The sequence below is a fragment of the Apaloderma vittatum genome, unplaced genomic scaffold, assembly GCF_000703405.1.
Source record: "Apaloderma vittatum isolate BGI_N311 unplaced genomic scaffold, ASM70340v1 scaffold23321, whole genome shotgun sequence".
NCBI classification, from domain to species: Eukaryota; Metazoa; Chordata; class Aves; order Trogoniformes; family Trogonidae; genus Apaloderma; species Apaloderma vittatum.
This window is the reverse complement of record NW_009701079.1, coordinates 8,166-29,992: the sequence shown is the minus strand read 5'-3', so window position 1 is coordinate 29,992 and position 21,827 is coordinate 8,166. Positions and strand designations below refer to the sequence as shown.

The following is a 21,827-nucleotide window of genomic DNA, read 5'->3' as shown; positions in this document are numbered from 1 at the left end:
GGTCAGGGGGGTCGCTTCGCCTGCCGGAGGTTGGCCTGCAGCGAGGCCCCAAAGGCGACGTGTCCTGGTGGTCGTTGCGGACAGACAGTGTCACCCTGGAGTAGCCGTTTGCCGCTGTAGGGGCCTTTCCGTCCCCTTGGCCGCAGGAGGACTTGCTGTTCCAAGCCGAGGCGTTCTACAGGGGACACGGCAGATGATGCTGGGCCGTGCTGTGTACTGGTACTAGCAAAGAACTCCGAGCTTCCTTTCTTCCCTGCCGGGCCCGGAGCTGCCGTGCATAACCTGTGTAAGGAAGATGAGCTTTGTTTAGTACACTATGCTAGGGATTGGAAGAGACCTCAAAGGATCATCTAGTCCAGCCCCCTGCCAGAGCATGAACACCTAGATGATGTTACACAGGAACGTGTCCAGGCGGGTTTTGAATGTCTTCAGAGAAGGAGACTCCACAACCTCCCTGGGCAGCCTGTGCCAGTGCTCTGTCACCCTCACTGAGAAGAAGTTTCTTCTCAAATTTAAGTGGAACCAGCTTATCTGTAAAATCGGCAACCCGAGTTTTTCAGTAAAGTGGCTCATGTTAGGCACCTCCTGGTTCCTGATGCTGGAAACTTTGGAAAACGCAGAAGCCGCTTTTCTTCAAAATTTTGTATTACGTAGAATGAGGAGGAATAAGAAATTTTTAGCGTTAGAATTTTCTGTGTTTGAAATAAGGAATTCAGGCTGTTTTTCTGCATATTTTTTTTTTAATTTAGGTAAGGTAAGTTTTAACCTCTGGTTTCATGTATTCTACCACACTTGTCAAGAATGATGTCCTTAATGGTCCACTGAAACCATTTTTCCTAATCCCTAAGTTTAGTATTTTAACTAACTTGAAATTGCTTCAAGTTTTCCAGTTCCCTGTATGCATGATAAAATAGCATATTTCACACTTTCCATCACACTTGCTGGTTATTCAGAATAATAAATAAATCTCTCAGTATGATTTAAAATGAAATGGTAGCATTTTAAACCTGATGACAATTTAAGCTTTTTTATCTCTGTTCAACCTATGCTTACTCTAAAGAAGAGTTAATTCCTTTGTAAAGGCCAAGTTGTACATAGAGGATTTATGAAAATAAATTCCTGTTTTTCAGGAAAAAATTGATATGTCAACATATCCTGTTGAAAGCATTAGAAACTTCAGTATTATAGCTCATGTAGATCATGGCAAAAGTACACTAGCAGACAGATTGTTGGAAATTACAGGTGAGTGTCCTCATTTTATATTACTTTTTCTTGACATATAAGATAATGTGTAACTTTCTCTAGCTTTGATTATTACTAAAATGTTTAGCATCTTTCCTATTTTAATGCCAAGTTGCTTGTACTTGTAGACTGCCAGTTTTGTAGTGTTACGGATCTGCCTACCAGTAGGCATAAGGAGGTCAGTCATTCAAGGAAATAGGTACTTTGGAAAGTGATGGAAAAGTAATGTACTTCCTTGTTCGAGATGCTACTCCTGTAATTCCTGACTTGTTTTCCACTAGACCAGTACACAGCAAGTTTAGGATGTTTACTGCCAGTATTTAGGATGGATGGAAGGGGACTGTCATGACCTATTGAAACAGAGGAACTTCAGCTGCTTGTAGTTAGGTGAAAGCAATGATACGTCCTCTTGTGAGAAAACCGTAAACAGCTGCCTTGCCTGGCAATAAAGCTCACTGGTACCTAAGCTGATATGATGCTGCATAGTAAGTTTTAGAGATGTACAGCCATAAGTTGATTTAGATTTAGTGTGTAGAGTAGCTGCTAGTAATTAAGTGTAAATTCCATGGATTCTTAGCATCTGTACAGATTTTCTTTTTCCTACACTCTTAAGTATTGAAGTGTTACTTTCATCGTCAGAGGTATTTGTTTTGCCCTTATTGAAGTGCTTCTTGGACTTAAGTTTTTTTATTTTTGTGCTGTTGTTGAGGATAGAGAAAACTGTCTCCCTTCAAAGTGAAAGTGGGAAATAGAAGTGGATTTTTGTAACTGTGACTCTGTAACTAGGCTTTCCTTGGGTGAGAGAGAGACAGAGGTTGCCTTAGAGTGTTTTATGAGGTAAGCTGGAAATCAATTGCTGTATCTCCCGAGAGGAGACAGGTTTCAGGCCAGAGCTTAAATTAGCTGGTTAGAAATACGCTTTGGAAGAGTCTTGTTTTTCTCATTTGAGGGGTGAGCAAGACTAAATCTGTGAGAGAAGCTTTTGATCAGAATTATTTTTTGTGATTACCTGCTGTATGTCACTATGGGTAATTTTACCTGATGTCTGAGATAAAATGGAGTTTTGAATTCAGTTCTGTCAAACTTTGTGATAATGCTCCTGTCGCACTTGAGATTGGCACTGGTTGGAGCTGTGGGCCATGGAGCTGCTCTCCAGCAACAGAAAGTGAAGTTTCTTTAAACATCAAAATTGTTTAGCACAGAATGGAATCTCTGATTTAGACTTACATGATGTTTTGTATCCTCTTCATGCAGTATTTTATAGAACTTAATGTGTAAAAAAAAATTATTTAACAAATGTTGAGTTGAAGCATAATTTTATTTTAAAATGAAAATCCAAGTTTAGCTTAGCCAGATGGGAAAAGCTGCATTTGCAGCTGCAAGTTCGATGTTCTCCTGGTTAACAGAATTTTCAATATTTATTTTAAGAACTGATGTACTAGATGAGGTAATAAAACTGGTGTTTTTTAAAAATTTTATTTTAGGAACAATTTCCAAAACTGGCTGTAATAAACAAGTGCTTGATAAACTACAAGTGGAACGTGAAAGAGGAATTACAGTTAAAGCACAATCTGCGTCTCTCTTTTACAATCATGAAGGAGTAAACTACCTCTTAAATCTAATTGACACACCAGTAAGTTAAGTATAAACAGTATTTAAATTACACAAAACTAACTGTCCTTATATTTAAAAGTAAGAGATTTCTGGCTTCTTGTATTAATTGATTAATTTTTTTTGGTAAGAATTGTGAACATGTATGAAAAGGTAAACATCATAATACAGAAATCTTTGCAGAAGAGTCTAGAAATAACTGAAATTGTAAATGTTTATTTTCTCCACAGGGCCATGTAGATTTCAGCTATGAAGTATCACGGTCACTCTCTGCCTGTCAAGGTGTCATACTTGTAGTGGATGCAAATGAGGTAGAGTTCTTAATTTTTGTGTTCTACTTAGAATTTCAGCGATTTCTTTAAGCAAGCAAGAGAGAAGATGAGGTTATTTTTTAATTTTTTCATCAGTGTTTTTGTCCCTGGTCTATCTCCATAAAAGTGTTATGTTGCAGAGGAAGAGTAATGGGAGTTTAAAAAAACCATAGAGACAAATACTTGTGTGATGATAGATACTGTGGTTCAGTAACGTAGCAGTAAAGGCACAGGATTAGTGAAGAATCAGATCCTACTTTTCTAAGAGAGTGTGAACTTTGCAAATGGCATTTTGCTGTTGTACTAATATCTGTTTGATTACCTCCAGTTTCTTGTTGGAAATTATAAATTATAAGCTTCAATTATAAAGCTTCACTATTAGTCAACCAAACTGTTAGTTATGACTAATGGCTGTTATGTTTTTGATTGTCTACAATACAGAGTGATACTGGCAACATTAAAGCTAAAGGACATAGAAGTCAAGCATGAATAAATTTATTCTGGGAACTTGTGAAGTTTTACATCCAATAGGTTAATGCGTTCTTGACTGATTCCTCAGGAGAAGCAAGAGAGTGAGGAAGTAAAATGTTTATAAGGTGAACCTCTCATAAATTGACAAAGTCTCTACTAGGAGGGAAGTGAAATTATGGATCTTAGTTGTACTTTTATTTGTGTGGTGCTAGAAACATTTCAAAGAGCGCAAGGATTATGGGATCATGATATTAAATATGGACACATTCTCATGAAGCATTTTTATAATAATTTTCTCTGTGGCCCATTTATGATTGTACAAGGGTCAAATTATTTTTTTCCTGTTATTTTTTTCCTCTTTTTTCCTTGTTACATGAAAAATATCTATAACAACTACTTAAAAGGTAATTAATGGTTATTAGCACTTGCTCCTTCCTAGCTTGGTGGGCAAGTTGACTTCTTAAGTAAACTTTCCTAATAAATACATTTTCTAAATGTGCTGTTGTTTTTATATTTAATGTATAATTACTTTTTATGTCATATTTAAATATTATGTGATTGTTTGGTATTCTGTATTTGCGTTTCAGTCAGAGTGCTTACAAACTCCGCTTGTTCATTATAGTTGCTAATGTTTCTCCTGCCAGCCTGAATTCTGGAGATGACTGTCAAGAATTAGGCCTTAGGTTCTTTTTTTTGTTTGTTTGCTTTCAGTAAATGTTCTTTGTTGCTTCTTTACATTGCCTAAAAACTTAGGCCTATATATCCATAGTGAATATCCCCATATAAGTAATTTTCCACTTGATCTGTTGTAAACAAGGCAGAAAACAAGTAGCTGCTTTTTTTCCCTTTTCTTGGTTCTCATCCCCTTTTGTCACCTGTTCTCATTCATCTGTAACTCTTTGGTTTTCCTTGACTGGTACTTGTATCAGGAAGATAGTCTTCCTTTTTTTTCCTAATCAGAGCTGCCATCCTTTTGAAAGAAATATGAGGTACAAACCTTATTTTCTTTTTTGAAAATAACCGCAATGTAAGCTGAAGGTATGTTCCTGCCCTCTGGTATAACTTTAGTCTTATTACTTTGATAAATGTCCCTTTTTCTTTGACTTAGTCCGTTTGTGAATAGTTTGTTCTGGACAAATAATCTCTCTTTTGAAATACCTGTTATGATCTTGGCTATTCAGAAATAAATGACATACAGAAAACAACATACTTGGTACTTGATGCGTGCATAATGCTGTGCTATCAATAAATAATTCTGTGCAAATGATAACACGTATAGCATTATTAGTTTGTCTACTTGTATTCAGATTATGAGAAATGATAATTACTAATGTTGTTTTCTTTCTCAGCAATGTTTATAATCAATAACCTTTACTTATTTTCTATCCCGCAAATGAAGGTATGGATTGAATAGTGAAATAATCTTATATAATATGCCTAAAAAACCCCATAAACCACCAAAACTTGGGAAGATTCCGTGTTAAACTTTTTTAATGCTTATTTTCTAGGGTATTCAGGCTCAGACAGTGGCAAACTTCTATCTTGCTTTTGAAGCACAGCTTGCAATTATTCCTGTTATAAATAAGGTAATAAAGACTTTAGAGTTTTGTATTAAGTAGTTGAATTGTTTTAAGGTTGATAAGAAATGTATCCTCAAATAGAAGTATATAATGAAAAATAACTAGGGTATAGTAAGAACTCTGTGTATTTGCTGTCTGTTTAATATTTTACAGTAATTGCTGGAGCTTCAGTTTTTCCTAAAATATATGTAGAGGAATGCTTCTACAGGCAGCACTGAATAATTATTACTGGAGTCCATATGGTAAATCAAGGTCAGAAGCATTGTGTAAATTACATCTTTACAAGGAAATCTGAACCACTTATATTTTGCAGACAGATAAGCTTGAAGCGAACAAAGGCTATGGTATGAAAAACAAGTGACTGCTTAGGTAATACTCAGTACTGTGTGTTTTAGCCTAATAAGAACAAGCTGAAGCTGTGGCATTGCAGGGTTTCGGATTGACTCGATGCTAAATACAGCATGTTTAGCTGTTAAGGGCATTTGGGTGCAAATGGCAGAAAGGTGCAGATTAACCCAGGTGTGCTCTGCCATTCTTCAGGCAGGCTGGTTGTGATTTGGGTTTTGGACAGCCCCCATCATGGGAGGGGAAATAGTTAATGACCTCCTATACAGCAGAACACTGTGGACAGGAATGTATCTGGATACGAAAGACTTAAATAATTTGGGATATATCCAACAGTACTTCAGCCCATCATAATTTAAATGCACTAGTTTATGAACATTCTAATTCCTTCAATTTAAAATACTTTTTTCTAGTGAACCTTTGAGTGGCTTTTTACAGAAATAACTTTAAAGGTTCTTGCTATGATTATGCATATATTGTTTCACGTGCTTTAGTGTTGCTTTTTTGTTGTTAATGATGATATGCAGAGCAGGTTACATGAGTAGCAGCTCAGTATTTAAAGGATGTAGTCTTAGTTTTGAATGAAATCCAGATGTGGTTTATACAGTTGTTGTGGGCTGCATGTCTGGAATCACAAGACTAATTATTGCTCTGGTTAAGTTTATTTTTGTAAATGTATATCATACTTTATGTTTGATCCTATAAACAGTATAGGATGCTTTCAAATTACTTCGTAAAATGAAGATTTTTGTCATCTCTTGGACAAAGGTGTTTTTGTCTAATAAAACAAGAAACAGTCTAATTTTAGAAGGGATTCTTCCTGAAGACTTTTGCTAAAACGAATCTTGATAAAGATCTTTGCCTGAACATACACGTTGTTTACTCACAAATATGTGTAAAGGTTCCTTAACCTGCATATTTTGGAAGCTACAGTGCTGGATCATATGGAGAACCTGGTTGTCTGTACACTTAGCAGTTTGTTGTTTTCCAGATTGACTTGAAGAATGCAGATCCTGAAAGAGTTGAAAAACAAATTGAGAAGCTGTTTGATATCCCTATAGATGAATGTGTAAGGGTAAGATCTCTTAAAGTTTTAAAACGTGGCTGATTGTATAACTGTATCTACCTTGTAGCTGGAACAAATACACAGCAAGTCAACAGGGTGTCATCTGTCTGCCTGTATTTAAAGAAATTCATGAATGTCAGATGAGATTGTCTACTGGAAAATAAGAGTGGAGAACAAACTTATTGGTTAAAACTTCTAGTATGCTTTGATAAACACATCAGATTTTAACTTTTTTTTTCTCATTGTGGGTCCACAAATTATTTTCATCTTTACCATAATAGTAATTGCCATTCAGGAGAGAAGAACAAATGTTACAGAGTAATTTATAATCAAATAAGCATTTTATAGTAATACCATTCTAAAGAGGCCTTCATAGTGCTTTTATGGGGAGTGGTATCTGTGGCCACCACAACTGTCTAAGTAAATGTGACACTATTTAATAGATCATGAAATTGTTGTTGGACTTGTTTTAGATTTCTGCCAAACAAGGAACAAATGTTGAAAAAGTTCTTCAGAAGGTCGTTGAGAAGATTCCACCGTAAGTCTGTATTTAATTATGAAAGCTTGTAAGATTAATTAGGAAACCATGTGTATAAAGTATTGGCAATAGTTTTACACTTAATATTATTCTGATTTAAAGTCAGTATTTTAGATTTCTCACATCTCTTTATAGTATTAGAGCTGGTTAAGTCAGTTTCAGATTGCAAATCAGAAAAACAGTGACACAAAATTTGACATGCCTTTTGAAAATTAATATGTGAATATCAGCAAAGACTTCTTTATTCTTAGTAAGTGGAAGAGGAAGATTAATTTACTCTGAAATGAAAGATAAGAGGTGAGCTGTTGAAGGTGATACGATCATGACTGTTTATATAGCTTCCTTGAAACTCAGTGTTTGAGGATGTGTGCTGTTACTCCTTTTGAAAATTGCATTATTAAAATGATAAGGGTAATTGAAATCTGTTCTGTTTAGAGTTTCATAGCCAGAAACCAACTTTTCAAATAGACTTTTATCTAAGAACATGATGACAAAGTATAATGCTTTTCATGCCTTTTCTTACTATTAGCTAATAATTGTAATTAAATTGTAATTAAATATTAGCTAATAATCATATTAGCTAATAATTATAATTTTAAAAACCCCAAGCAATGAAAATCCAAGGTTAGGTTTCTATGAAAGATAAGAAAATGTCAAAATGTCAGTGGACTTTTTTTTTAACTCAGCTGTGGAATGTAACTTGAATTTTTTTGTCCCCCATAGTACAATATTTTAAGCAACAGTTTTACTAGTTGTCAATTGGGTATGATGGATATGCATTTGGTTTTGTTCTGTTTATACTGCTGTTCAACGTGAGGGAAATAATGTAAATGTTTGCTTTATAATATACATAGTGAAACGCAGAAATCCTGTGTGATGTGTTTACTGAAAATTATTCAGTAGTTTTATCTCTATTAATAATAAAGTTTTTGGGGTGAGGGTTCTTGCATTCAATATTGAGTGAAAAACACATTACTTAATATATTGTATTAATTTTTTTTTTATGACAGACCTCAATGTAATGCTGCTGATCCATTGAAAGCCTTAGTGTTTGACTCTACCTTTGACCACTACCGAGGTGTCATAGCTAACATTGCACTTTTTGGTGGGGAGATTCAGAAAGGGTATAAAATTGTGTCTGCACACACAAAAAGAAGATACGAAGTTAATGAAGTCGGAATTCTATCTCCAGATGAACAGCCAACTCATACGCTGTAAGTAAAAGTTTCTTAGAGTGGAACAAATCATAAATTGCTAGAAAATACAGAATCTCACAATTCTGCTTGAATTTTACTTTGAGTGGCAAAGGCTGGGAGGTATCTCGGCTTTTTGTTTCTTTTCTTTGGTGGTGGGTTTTTTACTGATTATTATTTGTAGTTTAATGTTCAGTGTCAGTCTTTTTCATCTGGGGTATGCTGAGGCAGAAGTTCTTGGAGACCGCTTTTTGGGCACTGCTATAGGGAGGAAGTCCTTCTGTCTTCTATAGTACCTGGAACATCTGGACCGCTAGGGTGCTTTTTTTAGGACTAGCATTTGATATTCTTATCCAGCCGTCCAATTTATTTCTAGGAACTACCTTGTTTGAGAGTGGAAGGGAATGGGGCTTCATCTTAGTTAATGCTGCAGCATATTTTGAGGGTGGAAAACTTAAAACCCATGAATGCAACAGCTTCCAGAAACTGGCTCCTCATGGCAATAGTGGGAAGAAAATCAGGTACTTAGAATTAGTGGAGAAGCTTTATCAATTTGCATCCAAGTATCTGTTAATGACTTTCTTGGGAGATTCTCAGTGAGAATATTGTGTTAGTGTGTGGTGGGTTGAACCTAGCCGGCAAAGCAACTAAACACCCAACCAGCCAGTTGCTCGCTCCCTCATCTGTGGTGTGATGGAGGAGAGAGTTGGAAGAGCAAAAGTGAGGAAGGACTCATGGGTCAAGAAAAACATAATAATAACTGAAGGAGAAAGAAAAGAAATAAAAGCAAGTGATGCAAAGGCAATCATTACCACCTCCCACAAGCAGAACAATATTCTGCTAGTCTGTAAGTAACAGCCACCTTGAAAAGACTATGTTCCTTGTATTTTGTTGCCGAGCATGACACTATGTGGCATGGAAATACCCTTTTGATCAGTTTGGGTCCTCTGTCCTGGTTTGGTTACCTCCCAGCCTCTAGTCTACCTCTAGCTTATTTACTGGGGGGGCAGAGTGAGAAACACAGAACACATTCACACTGAACAAGTACTATTCAGCAATAGCTACAACAGTGGTATGTTTTCAACACTGTTCTAGTCACAAATCTAAAATGCAGCACCATAGAAAGTTAACTCCATTCTAGCCCAAACCACTGCAATATATTTTTTATCTACCATGGACTTCTGTCCTAACAGAATTAGGTGATGATGGAAGGCATTTAACTTTTGTTATTTCTACCACTTGGCATATGAAGCTTGCTATGCTGGCAGCTGTGAACTGTTCTGGTTCTAGTTTGGATCACTGAGACCTTCCCTTAGCTCCAGCTTTCAAACTGGGAGTAGCACAGAATTCAGCATCCAGAACTGTAAGTGTGCTGTTTAACTGTAACATAGTAGAGCTATTTGAGTCAACACATCGTTTGTCCCTTGAGAAGTTCACAACTTAGAGGAGAAACAAGTTAAATCTGGCTTATGGCCTTTTGGCAGGGGTGGGGGTGTGATTTATTTGAATTTCTGACAAGAGCTAAGCCAAGTGGGAAAAATAGTGGGAATACTGATAATGCCAAGAAGCATGTACATATAACACCAATTTTATTTAGCTATGCAGGACAGGTGGGCTACCTGATTGCTGGAATGAAAGAAGTAACAGAAGCCCAAATAGGAGACACGCTGTTTCTCTATAAGCAGCCAGTGGAGCCTTTGCCTGGCTTTAAGTCAGCGAAGCCAATGGTTTTTGCAGGTGAGGAGTAAACCCATATGAAGTAGAATTACTTCTTTCCAATAACAAGTAAGATGATAGCTATTAGAGCTTTTAAAAGAATATATGTGTGTATTAAAGAGTTGTGAGGATCAGAATTTTAACAAAGTTAAACTAAAGACAGGCCATTCATGTAGCTTTATGTAATTTTCCCTGTGACTTAACAGACAGAATTAATAATAGTTGCAAACTATTATTATATGCATACAAGACTAACATATTTTTTTAGCCATCATTATTGCTTCTAATGCCAGTAAACTGATAGCTGAAAAAGAAGGGTTGAGGCATTATAAAACAAAGTCTATTTTTGGCAATTCTTCTTCTTGTTAATCAGGTTTCCTTATATTGTGATTTTTTTTTTCTTTTAAACATTAGCAGCTCTTTTGTTAAACATGGTAAGCTGCCAAAGCTAATATTCAGAATGATTCTGTGAAATATTTGAGTTTTTAAGCTTTTATAGTTCTGTAGTTTTATAGTTCTGTTGTATAGTTCTGTTTCCACCAGCTTCAGCAACTGCTATAAATAACTATGGAAGATGGCTATACAAAAGGAAATTCTTGAAAGCACTTTCTAGGCTTGTTCTGTGGGATTGTGTAAAACTCACTTGAACTGTCTCATGGAGATCCTCTGATCTGTCAGTGAATGTAGAAAACTATAATCCTGTAAATAATGGTTTCGGTAATGTAGATGTGTTGCTTGTTGGTATAGGGCAATGATCATTGTTCTGAACATGTAGTGCAAAAAGAAATACCATAGAATCTATTTCAGGTGGTAATTATACAGACAACTGCTTTTATTTGCTTTGAAAAATGGAGAAACTTTTGCAGCTTTGTTAGATACGGCACTTTTTTATTTTTGCCATTCACTCTTACTTCTGAAGGAATGTCTGCTTATTCAGTTATGCTTAACCTATAAGTTTACACGCAGCCCTGCAAATAGTGCTTATACTCAGCTGTGTGTCTTCCACAAATGTGAAGAAGTAGATGAGTACAGCATCCCTACCATTATGGTTTGAATGTTAATTCCTGTTTTTGTTAGGTAATCTAAATCTTTATTACTTTTTAAGTAATTTTTCGGGGAGGGATTGGGTTTTTCTGAGGGGGAAAATGGTGATTTTCACATTTTGAAGTTGGAACAGAAAGTAAGCTATTTCTGATTTTATTACTGTATTTGTAAATGGCATGTTTGAAGGCTAAGTACACACCAAATAAAACTGTCTATTACATCAATTCTATCTAATATGTTTTGACAGGAATGTATCCTGTAGATCAAACAGAATATAATAATCTCAAAAGTGCTTTGGAAAGGCTGACATTGAATGACTCCAGTGTTACTGTTCATCGTGACAGTAGCCTTGCCTTAGGAGCTGGATGGAGGTGAGGCTTTTATATTGCTTTCATTTTTGGAATGGTTCATAAATTGAGAATGCCAGATTATGTCAAGGTTAAATTAAAATGAATTCAGGAGCTTAAAATTAATTAGGAGCTTTAATTCAAATTAATGATAGGTAAAGATCAAAAGTATTTGATTTTCTCATGTTCTGTATTTGCGCAGTGTGCAATTGTATTTGATACGTTTTTGTTCTTAAAGACACATTATTCAACTGCACGATCATTTGGAGATTCTTCACTGTGCCTGATATTGCCAGACTAGCTGTGTAAACATGCTGCAGGGGCAAAAAAAAAAACCACTGTGAAATTCCTGGGGACATACAAATGCTTTTACAAACAATGTATTTTTCTCCCAGGTTGGGTTTCCTTGGTCTTTTACACATGGAAGTTTTTAATCAACGTTTGGAGCAAGAGTATAACATGTCTGTTATTTTGACTGCACCTACGGTTCCATATAAAGCTGTTCTTTCCTCAGCAAAGTTGATAAAGGTACGTTATATTTGTTACAGTTTTATGTAAGTTGCAGCTTAAAAGCTTCCTATAATAAACATGAACACTTTTTTAAAAAATGTAAATTAGTGCTTTATTTTATGGTAAACAAGAATGAGGATAAAAGAATACAGCAAGAAATGTATTCTTTAAGTGCATACTGAATGGACTGAGTTTAAAGCAGGTCAAATAATCTTCAAAGTTTTATTTGTCAGTTTTTCAGAATAGCTTGTAATGCTATTGTAGACTGGTAGGGGCTGATGAAGACGTGGGTATGAAAAATACCGTACTTGAGTTAGAGGGAGAGGTAGACTTAGGAGCAGCTGCCTAAGGAGGCTGCAGATAGACTGACTCGTTGTTATCAAACATGTACCTCTAAATACTGCAGAAAATAGAAATTCCAAACAGGTTGTATAACAAAGGTTGCTGTACTGGCAGGGTGTAAGGTGTAGAGCCCTTTTCTCTCCAGTTGTTTTGGTTCTTCCCTAGGCAGTGTATCAGTTATGAATGAAGTAGCTGATACCTTGGTGCAGAAGTGGTTCTGCATTATTGATGTGGGACATTGTTTTCAGAGAGTGCTGGAAGCTGGGTCATTGTTCAGGAATGCTGCCTTGTCAGTGAAAGGGATAGAATCACTTCCTTAAGTGCCTGGAAGAGGTTGTAGGTATATAAGAAGCATGACCTTCTTTTATCCTTGTTTGAGAAGGATAACTCCATTCCCTATCAGGATGCTGGACTACAAGAAATAAGTATTGAAAGCCTTTGCACAGGAATCAAAATATCTAAGCCCACTTCAGCCTGTAAGGGAGCCTGATCCCTGTGGTCTATTTAGAGAAGAGTGTCCCCATTGCCAAACTGCACAATACTTGAAGCAGGTCTTTTGTTGAAGCTGGGCCTTATACCTTACAGGACCAGGAGGGAGTAAGAAGGAAGAGCCTTGCTCTACAGGCAAGAAAGATATGGAGAGATGGACAGAAAGGCTTTTTCATTTCTGTGGATAATCCTAGGTTGTAGTGATAGTTCTAAGAACTTCTGTTTAAAATTCGCCATTTAGTAATAATTCGCCATTTAGTAATAATTCGCCATTTAGTAATAATTCGCCATTTAGTAATAATTCGCCATTTAGTAATAATTCGCCATTTAGTAATAATTCGCCATTTAGTAATAATTCGCCATTTAGTAATAATTCGCCATTTAGTAATAATTCGCCATTTAGTAATAATTCGCCATTTAGTAATAATTCGCCATTTAGTAATAATTCGCCATTTAGTAATAATTCGCCATTTAGTAATAATTCGCCATTTAGTAATAATTCGCCATTTAGTAATAATTCGCCATTTAGTAATAATTCGCCATTTAGTAATAATTCGCCATTTAGTAATAATTAATATTTAAAGATACGCTCATCAGGGAGTTTTGTATGTGATGTAGAAATCTCTTTTTAAACTGTGCTTGTTGTAAGTTTGGGTTGCTTAATTCACAAGTGTTTACGATGAGTTGAAACTTTTTCATTTTTTCAATTCTGTTTTTGTCTCCTGTGTTATTCAATCTGCTTATTTGTAAAATTACAGTATCTGTTTGTTTGTTTGTTTTCAGGAATATGGTAAAGAAGAGATTACCATTATCAACCCTGCTCAGTTTCCTGATAAACTTTCAGTATCTGAATATTTAGAGCCAACTGTTCTTGGTACTATTGTAACACCTCAGGAATATATTGGGAAAATAATTGTTTTGTGTCAGGTTGGTACATAGTTTCGGTTTTGTCATTTGCATTTTTAAGATCTTTATACCATATTTAAAGTGAAGATGTTAGATGGTAAAATATTAGATATTAGTATTTAAATAGTATCTTTGACAGTAGTTATTAAAATCTTTTCTTTGAAGAGTATTTAAACTTTTTATGTGTAAAGTTACTTCTGAGCTACAAAAATCTTCATAGTGAAATAGTGAAGCTCAGTGACAATCTTTGTGAAGCTCAGTGACAATGATGTACCTAGTCAAGCATCCTGCACCAGATGAATTCATAGCTACTTATGTTTTCCTGAAAGAATGGAATCTACAGCAGGGGAATAAGACAGATCTATTGTTTTTTAGAAGTATTTTCATGGAAATGCAACTGTCAACAGTTTATGGAGCTTCATATATGTTTTCAGTACTTCACTGGAATACATTTATGATGGTGTTGGCCAGTCACATTTCCTGAAATGTATTTGTGTTACTTCTAACTAAAAGTGTGTTAGCTGCCATGCATATTGTCTTTATATAATTTCTTACAATATTTCTTACCTTTTAACATTTAAAAATACATAATACAAAACAGTACAGTACTTGTATGTCAGTACACTGAAGTATAAGATCTGTTAAAAAATTCCTAAAATAACATTAAGCACACCTTCCTGGCAGGAGGGAAGATGAACCTGCAAGTCCTTCTGTATAATACTCCAATGTATGCAAAAATCTAATTTCAGTGAGATTTTATGGACAAATAATTAGACATCTAAAAGGCAGCAGTAAGTAGAAGCTTTAATAAGACTTCAGAAATTCAGCTTTTAGAGATGGTAGAATTGAATCATTTGTCCAGTTAAGTTACAACTGCTTCGTTTACAATGGTGCTGCAATTTGTTCTAGGACTTTAGCAAACTGCCAATAAGAAAATTACTCTACTGGGGCTTAATGTGTAGAAGTTCTCTTGTGTAACTGGATAGCTGTTTACTTCATTTGCTTTGTATTTATTTGTAGAAAACTTCTGTCAAGAGGAACTCAATGTTTTTACTTCTTTAGGATCGTAGGGCAATCCAGAAGGATATGTTGTACATTGATGAACATAGGGTTATGCTAAAATACCTCTTTCCACTGAATGAAATTGTGGTGGATTTTTATGATGCTCTTAAGTCGCTGTCTTCTGGTTATGCAAGGTAACTACCTCCTTTGTACCCCTTCCCTCTTCCCCCTGTCCTGGACCCTGAGAGGGTAAACAAAAAAAAGTCTAAAGATAAGATATGGAAGGTCACAACTGAAGAATATTCTTTTGCCATGATGCTGCAAATCAAGCCTTACTTCACCTTTAATGAATTAGACTCACTGGGAACATTAATGGAAATACGTTTGAAAAGCTTTGAAAGTGCATCACTGCTACTAATTGTTTTCCTTGGTGATACATGTATTTTTTCAAGTGTGGCATACGGAGTGGCACTTGTTCATCTAAATGAGTAAGACCTAGATGGTTCTTACTTGTCGGAAGTGATAATGGGCATTTTCTATCAAATTACTGAAAATTTATTTCTTACTGTATTGTCTTTTGTTGGAAAAGGGAAAAAAATCCATACTAGTTCTTTAAACTAGTAAAAAAAAACCCCAACAAACTATATGTAAAATAACAATTACATGCTTTATTATAGGAATGAAGTCATCTGTATTTTAAGACAAAACATTCTGCCATAGGTGGATTCTCTTAAGTTGAGAGGCTAGAACAATGCTTGGCTGTTTGTGAAGAGCTTTTGTGAGTTTAATGGAAGGGAAAATGTTGCATGGCAGATGGGGTTATGCCACAGGAGGCTCAATATCTCTTACAAACCTGTTACATAGAGATGTTGCTAGTAAGATACATTACATTTTGACAGAAACTGGTATATCAAATTACATGATTAATTCTGTAAGCATAAAAAAGGTAAGATGTGTTTTGCATGGGTTTCTGCATACCTGAAGTAGAAGCGTAGCAAAAGTGCACTGACAAGAAGAAGCAGGGATGGAGATTCTGAATTTTCTTTCAGAATCTAGCTTTCCAGCTAGATAAAAACCATTCTGTTTATCAAGAAGTTATCTCATTAGCATAGGATTATTTAGGTTAGGAAAGACCTTTAAGATCTAGTCCAACCCAGCACTGCCAAGTCCGCCACTAAGCCATGTCACTCAGTATCACATCTACATGTCGGGATGATCACTCTACCACTTCCCTGGGCAGCCTGTCCCAGTGCTTCACCACTAATATCCAATCTAAACCTCCCCTGGCACAACTTGAGGCCATTTCCTCTTGTTCTATCACTTGTGATTTGGGAGAAGATACTGACCTCCACCTCGCTACAACCACCCCTTCAGGTAGCTGTAGAGAGTGATAAGGTCTTCCCTCAGTCATCTTTTCTCAAGGCTGAACAACCCCAGTTCCTTCAGCTGCTCTGTATAGGACTTGTGTTCCAGACCCTTCACCAGTCTCGTTGGTCTTCTCTGGACACACTCCAACACCTTGATATCTTGTAGTGAGAGCCTCAAAACTGAAGACAGGATTTGAGGTGCAGCTTCATCAGGGCTGAGTGCAGGGGCATGATCACTTTGCTGGTACTGCTGGCCACACTATTTCTGATACAAACTGGGTTTTGTTTGATTCAGTTGTGTTTGCAAACAACATGGCATTGTTTTATTTCTTTATTTCCTAGTTGACTCCCTAAAATTCCTTCTGTATTTAATGTTCTCAATAATCATGCTTATGTTATATGATTATTCACACAACTATGGTTTGTCTAAGCCAATTGAAATAGAAGTACTTTCAGATACTCTCAAAGAATTTTTTTTCCCCCTCTCTGCTCTGATATTTCAGATTTGACCAGATTTGTGGTATTGGCTTTGTTCGCATTTATACTTACCTATAAGACATGTATTTTTGTGTGTATCTATATATATATTTGCATCTCCTCCATTTTAAGAATTTTTGCAAATTGACATACAGTGAGCAAGGCCCAAGGGCATTCATATAAAAAAATCTTTCAAATGAGAGGATGATTTGAAAACAATCCAGTGTCAGTGTTTGATTTGTGTGACATACAGTATGGTTACTGATCAAAAGCTGTGCTGATGGGTTCTCTTGCCTGGAGCTTTAAGGAACTTCCAGCTGATAGAAAACAAGTTTTTGAATACATGCTTTAAGGTATTGCAGTAGAAATGTAGATTTTTGATAGATTTACTTTGCTTAGTAGCTGGAAGACAGGATCATGTCTTCTGCATCAAAAGAAGTGTGTCAAGCAAGTTAAGGCAGGCGATTCTGCCCCTCTGCTCTTGTCAGGCCCACCTGGTGTACTGCGTGCAGCTCTGGAGCCCCCAACACAAGGACACTGACCTGTTGTAGCGGGTCCAGAGGAGGACCACAAAGATGATCAGAGGGCTGGAGCACCTCCCATATGAGGACAGGCTAAGAGAGTTGGAGGTTGTTCAGCCGGGAGAAGGCTCCAGGCAGACTTTGGAGTGGCTTTCCAGTAATTAAAGGAAGTCATAGGAAAGCTGCAGAGGAACATTTTACAAGGGCATGTGGTGATAGGACAAGGGGCAATGGTTTTAACTAGAGCAAGGTAGACTTAGATTAGGTATTAGGAGGAAGGTCTTCACTATGAGGGTGGTGAGACACTGGGGTAGGTTGCCCAGAGTTGTGGGTGCCCTCACCCTGGAAGTGTTGAAGGCCAGGCTGGATGGGGCTCTGAGCAACCTGGCATGGGGATGTTGGAACCTGGCAGGGGGGTTGGAACTAGATGAGCTTTAAGGTCCTTTCCAACCCAAACCATTCTGTAATTCTGCTGCCTTGAAAATGAGATTTATCTGCAGTAAATATCTAGTTCAGTCTTGCATAAGGGAACCATACTGAGAGACTACTAAAAACTGCTTCTAGTTTAATAAAAATATCTGAGTGCTTTCTTAAGAAATTTATCTAAACATTAAAATTTATGGGACAAAAATGCTGAATATAATTTTGACAAACTTATCACTAACTTGTAAACTCCTTCTATTTAGTTTTGATTATGAAGATGCAGGATACCAGGCAGCAGACCTTATAAAAATGGATATTCTTCTTAATGGAAATCCAGTTGAAGAACTGGCAACGATCGTACACAAGTAGGTTGACTGGACTCTGTATTCCAAAGAAATAATACTTCCTATTAATATACAAAGAAGAGCATTGAGGCTTTTGGCACATCACCACTTTTGGAGATGACTGGAAAACTAGAGGCATTTACATGCTAGGTAAATTTTTGAGGTTAATATAGGACAGGGAAGAGAAAGAAATGCAAAATGCTGATCTTTTAAGGAGCTGGAAAAATGTAAATACAGACCAGTCTGGGCAGTGCCAGATGAATTGTTCATGGCATTTATTATTTACGAATGGAAAACTGAAAAAATTAATTATTTGTATGCTCTGTATAGTTCCTGTTATATACAAGTTCATTGTTATTTTTTCTCTAGCCAGAGTAGCCGTAGAAATACTTATTGGATGGAATTCTCTCAGAAACTTTTTTCTAAAATGATTCAGTTTCTGTAAGTTTCTAAGGAATTACTAGTTTGCTGGTGAGAATAATGCCTTTATGTTTCCAGCCTCTCCCCTTGCTTTCTTCTCACAGTGTTTTTGTAAGACTCCCCTCTAACTTTAGCATCCCTTTCCAGTAATCCCAAGATCAACTTCTGGGAGGTTTTGTTTTGAGTTATAGGGTTTTTCTTTTTGTCCTTCTTAAAATACTGTCTTGTAGTTGCTAAAAAATTGTATATTTTTTACATAACTGTAGTCCTGAAATCAGTAGAATTCCTTGACTTCAGAAGGTGACATAGGGAAATGAGACCGTTACTTTGTTCAGAAAGATCATGGGGCTGGAGCAGGATAATTCTTACATATATTTGCTGTTTAATGTGTTTTTCGTAAATGTTTAGCAATTTACCTGCATCTCTTTCTTTGAAAAGGTGCCAAATGGAGTGGGCAATCTTGCTTCAACATGTGTTTCTTGATCAATTTAGCTTGCAGCCTTGAACTGTTTAGCTTACTAAAACCGAGAGCCTTTCTTTTAGTTTTAGATTACAAGTTGTTGTGTTTGGTTTTTTTTTAGAAAACTTGTAGTCAGAATTCATTCTGCTTCTGCTTCAGTTAATTCTCAGTCACCTCACTGTAAGGACTACGTTTCTATCTAAAAATAATTATCTTGAATTACTTTTACAGAGAATTACTGAGATGACTAAGCTCAGTATTAAGCTAGCCATTATTAGTTGTCCTAATTTTACAAGTAAATACCTTCTAAAACTAATCCTTAATGAAGATTACTTAATCACTCCATGCTTAAACTATCTGCTTTATACAGATAGCAAGGAGTCATTGCTGCTACCCTAAAACATGTAAAACTACTTTCAGCTGTATGTTGCCAAAATATGTTCACTAAATATGGATGTTTTTAGAGAGACCCATTAGTTTCCAATGGCTTATGAAAGTATCTGTTTAGTAGCTTCTTCAGACCTTTTATCATTTTCTCTTTCCAAAATTTGAAAGATATGCAGATGCTGAATATAGTTGGATGATTTTTATTAGCAGATGACAAGAGCACATTGAAATTGTGGGCTTTTTTCTTGTTATATTAAAACAGATGTTTTAAAAATATTTCTGTTGTAGATATTTTGACCATTCTGGCCTGCAATCAGTGAAAATCCTCTTTGACCTCATTTAAAATTGAATTTGAAGCTCTCACAGTATTCAGAATGGCTTCGGTGTAATAGATGCTCAGGGTATTTATTATAAATATTTTAAATTTATTTGAATACTTTCCATTAATACAATCCTACCACCTGTTTGTAAGAAACAGGTAAAATACCGAGACCACTCATTAGATGCAAAATGATGATCTGATCAGCTTACCTTTTGAGTTAAAAAGAAAACCTCTAAAATCCTTTTATCAAAATTTGGTCTATGGATGTATTTTTGGAATTGTATTACTCCTTCTGAAAACACTGGGGACTGTCTTTTCAGGGATAAGGCATACGCTACTGGTAAATACATGTGTGAACGTTTAAAAGATGCTATACCTCGACAGTTGTTTGAAATAGCTATCCAGGCTGCTGTTGGCAAGAAAATAATTGCAAGAGAAACGTAAGTGAATTAATTCATTCTCTTTACTTTTTTTTCCCCTTATTTTAAGCTACTCAAAAAGACTTTAAATGTCTTACTTAAATAGTTTTATGCATCACAGTACTTTGATTTTACTGTAAAGTTGTATTTTTCTTGTATATGCTACTGAACCTCTTGAAAACAAAGGAAAAAAACAACCCATATACTAAGGACTTTGTGTAAGTTTAATGGAAAAAAATGTATTTTTATTTTAACTTGCATGTAGTCAGCATTGTACTTAGTTGGCAGAGTATAACTTGCAAGGCCCATGTGTTCAACTTCCTCTTTGGCAATGGAAAAAGTTTCTTATTACTGAAAAAGCTTAGCTAGCTGTGGAATAAATTATCTGTAGGAGAGTCAGCAAAAAAACCCCTGAACTGTGCTGTTCTAAAGGAAATATGTTGCAAGCTGAACACGCAACTATTTCTTAGCAGCACTCACTTCTCTTAGAGCAAACATGCTTCTTGTCACATTTTTGCTGTTGCTGTTTAATCCTTTTACCACAACTTAAATCTTATTTAAAGGTAGGGTCCAGGCAGAGGTGCTATAATATGTGTGTACATATCTGTATCCGTATGTACAACACTATGAATCATAGCAGAAATCCTAGATAAAAAGGCAAGATCATATTTTTTAGGTACCTATTGTACATGCTAAAGGATATTTCTAGAACTGAGAAATATGAATTAAGTCTTCTGTTCAGAACTTCATCTTCTATGTACAAAACATGAAAATGTCAGGATTCCAATGCATTTTTACTATAAAACTAGTAGCAAAACAATGCTTGGCATTTTGACAACTCAGCATTTAGCTTCACATGAGGGAGATGTTCTAATGTATCTATGTTATTTTATTTTACAGGCTGAAAGCTTACAGAAAAAATGTTGTGGCAAAATGTGTAGGTATTTTTTTCATTTTTTGGTGTTTCTGATGTACAGAAACCCAAGAGTCCTGCTAATGGGATAAGTCTGTCTTTTCATAGAAACACAGCAAAACCAGCATGCTCCTAAGTGTCAATACAATATTAACAGGTATTTTCAGCTTCTTGCAGCAGGCAGTAACAATGGATCAGAAAGAGTAACAGCTTTTTCAAATTACTCTTAGAGTGAACTCAAGTGTGTGTTCATTGCTGTCTTCTCACCATTTCCTAATAGTTGTAGACACACAGTAAATGTATGTGTGCACACATATGTAACCACGTTTACTAAATTTTGTTTTTCAGGTAATTTAAGAAACTTAAAAGTGCTTCTTTAAAGACTTTTACTTGGGTTTTCAGTAATAAATCATGACAAGGCCTTGACTATCAACAAGACTCAACAAAGCTATAGGAAAAATTCTTCTGCTAGGCAGTTATGTGGGATGGTGTTTGTTCAGCATTGTATAAGGGTTCAGTTAATGTATCTAGAAGCATAAAATAATCTATTGTCATAATATAACTGACTCTGTAACTGACTGGTTTTAAGCCCTTGAGTACTGTTGTTGAAATTTATTAAGCTTACTCTAAAATATTTTTCCTTTTCATAGTATGGTGGAGACATTACAAGAAAAATGAAGCTCTTAAAGAGGCAGGCAGAAGGGAAGAAGATGATGAGAAAAATTGGCAACGTGGAAGTACCAAGAGATGCCTTTATACGTGTTTTAAAGAGACAAACTGACAAATAGAGATCAGTGACACATAACTGATTATTCTCTCAACTTTTTGTAGACGGTAACATAATGAGCTGTTGTATAATTTATCACTGTGAGACAGAACATGACACTGTGGTGTAAATTATATACATGTGGGAACATGAAAGGACTATTAATGTACAGATGCTTATAGATTTTTATGAAATTAAACTTAATTGATTTGACTGAATCTAGAAGTTTTCGTACTTTCAACACTTAAATTTTAATGTAGTTGTTTTACTTTTGCATTGCAAGACCTTGCATGAG

At 35.8% G+C, this 21,827-nt stretch overlaps 1 protein-coding gene across 1 annotated transcript; it reads left to right on the top strand.

Annotated features, from left to right (window-relative positions):
- The first annotated feature begins 1,136 nt into the window (after positions 1-1,136).
- On the top strand, positions 1,137-21,683 carry GUF1 (GUF1 GTPase homolog (S. cerevisiae)). Its single transcript, XM_009879028.1, has 16 exons — positions 1,137-1,242; positions 2,727-2,875; positions 3,084-3,164; positions 5,144-5,221; positions 6,552-6,635; positions 7,100-7,164; positions 8,175-8,378; positions 9,955-10,094; positions 11,365-11,488; positions 11,860-11,992; positions 13,589-13,732; positions 14,774-14,907; positions 17,765-17,866; positions 19,755-19,874; positions 20,754-20,790; positions 21,417-21,683. Exons 1-16 carry the CDS (start codon positions 1,143-1,145, stop codon positions 21,552-21,554), a joined length of 1,833 nt encoding a protein of 610 aa, XP_009877330.1. The 5' UTR covers positions 1,137-1,142; the 3' UTR covers positions 21,555-21,683.
- Positions 21,684-21,827: the final 144 nt, after the last annotated feature.

Excerpts from the sequence above, each read along its gene's own strand:
- GUF1 (XM_009879028.1), top strand. The coding sequence starts at position 1,143 with ATGTCAACATATCCTGTTGAAAGCATTAGAAACTTCAGTATTATAGCT. Across the intron at positions 6,636-7,099 it reads CTATAGATGAATGTGTAAGG|ATTTCTGCCAAACAAGGAAC; the intron begins GTAAGATCTCTT and ends GACTTGTTTTAG. Across the intron at positions 13,733-14,773 it reads AAATAATTGTTTTGTGTCAG|GATCGTAGGGCAATCCAGAA; the intron begins GTTGGTACATAG and ends TTACTTCTTTAG.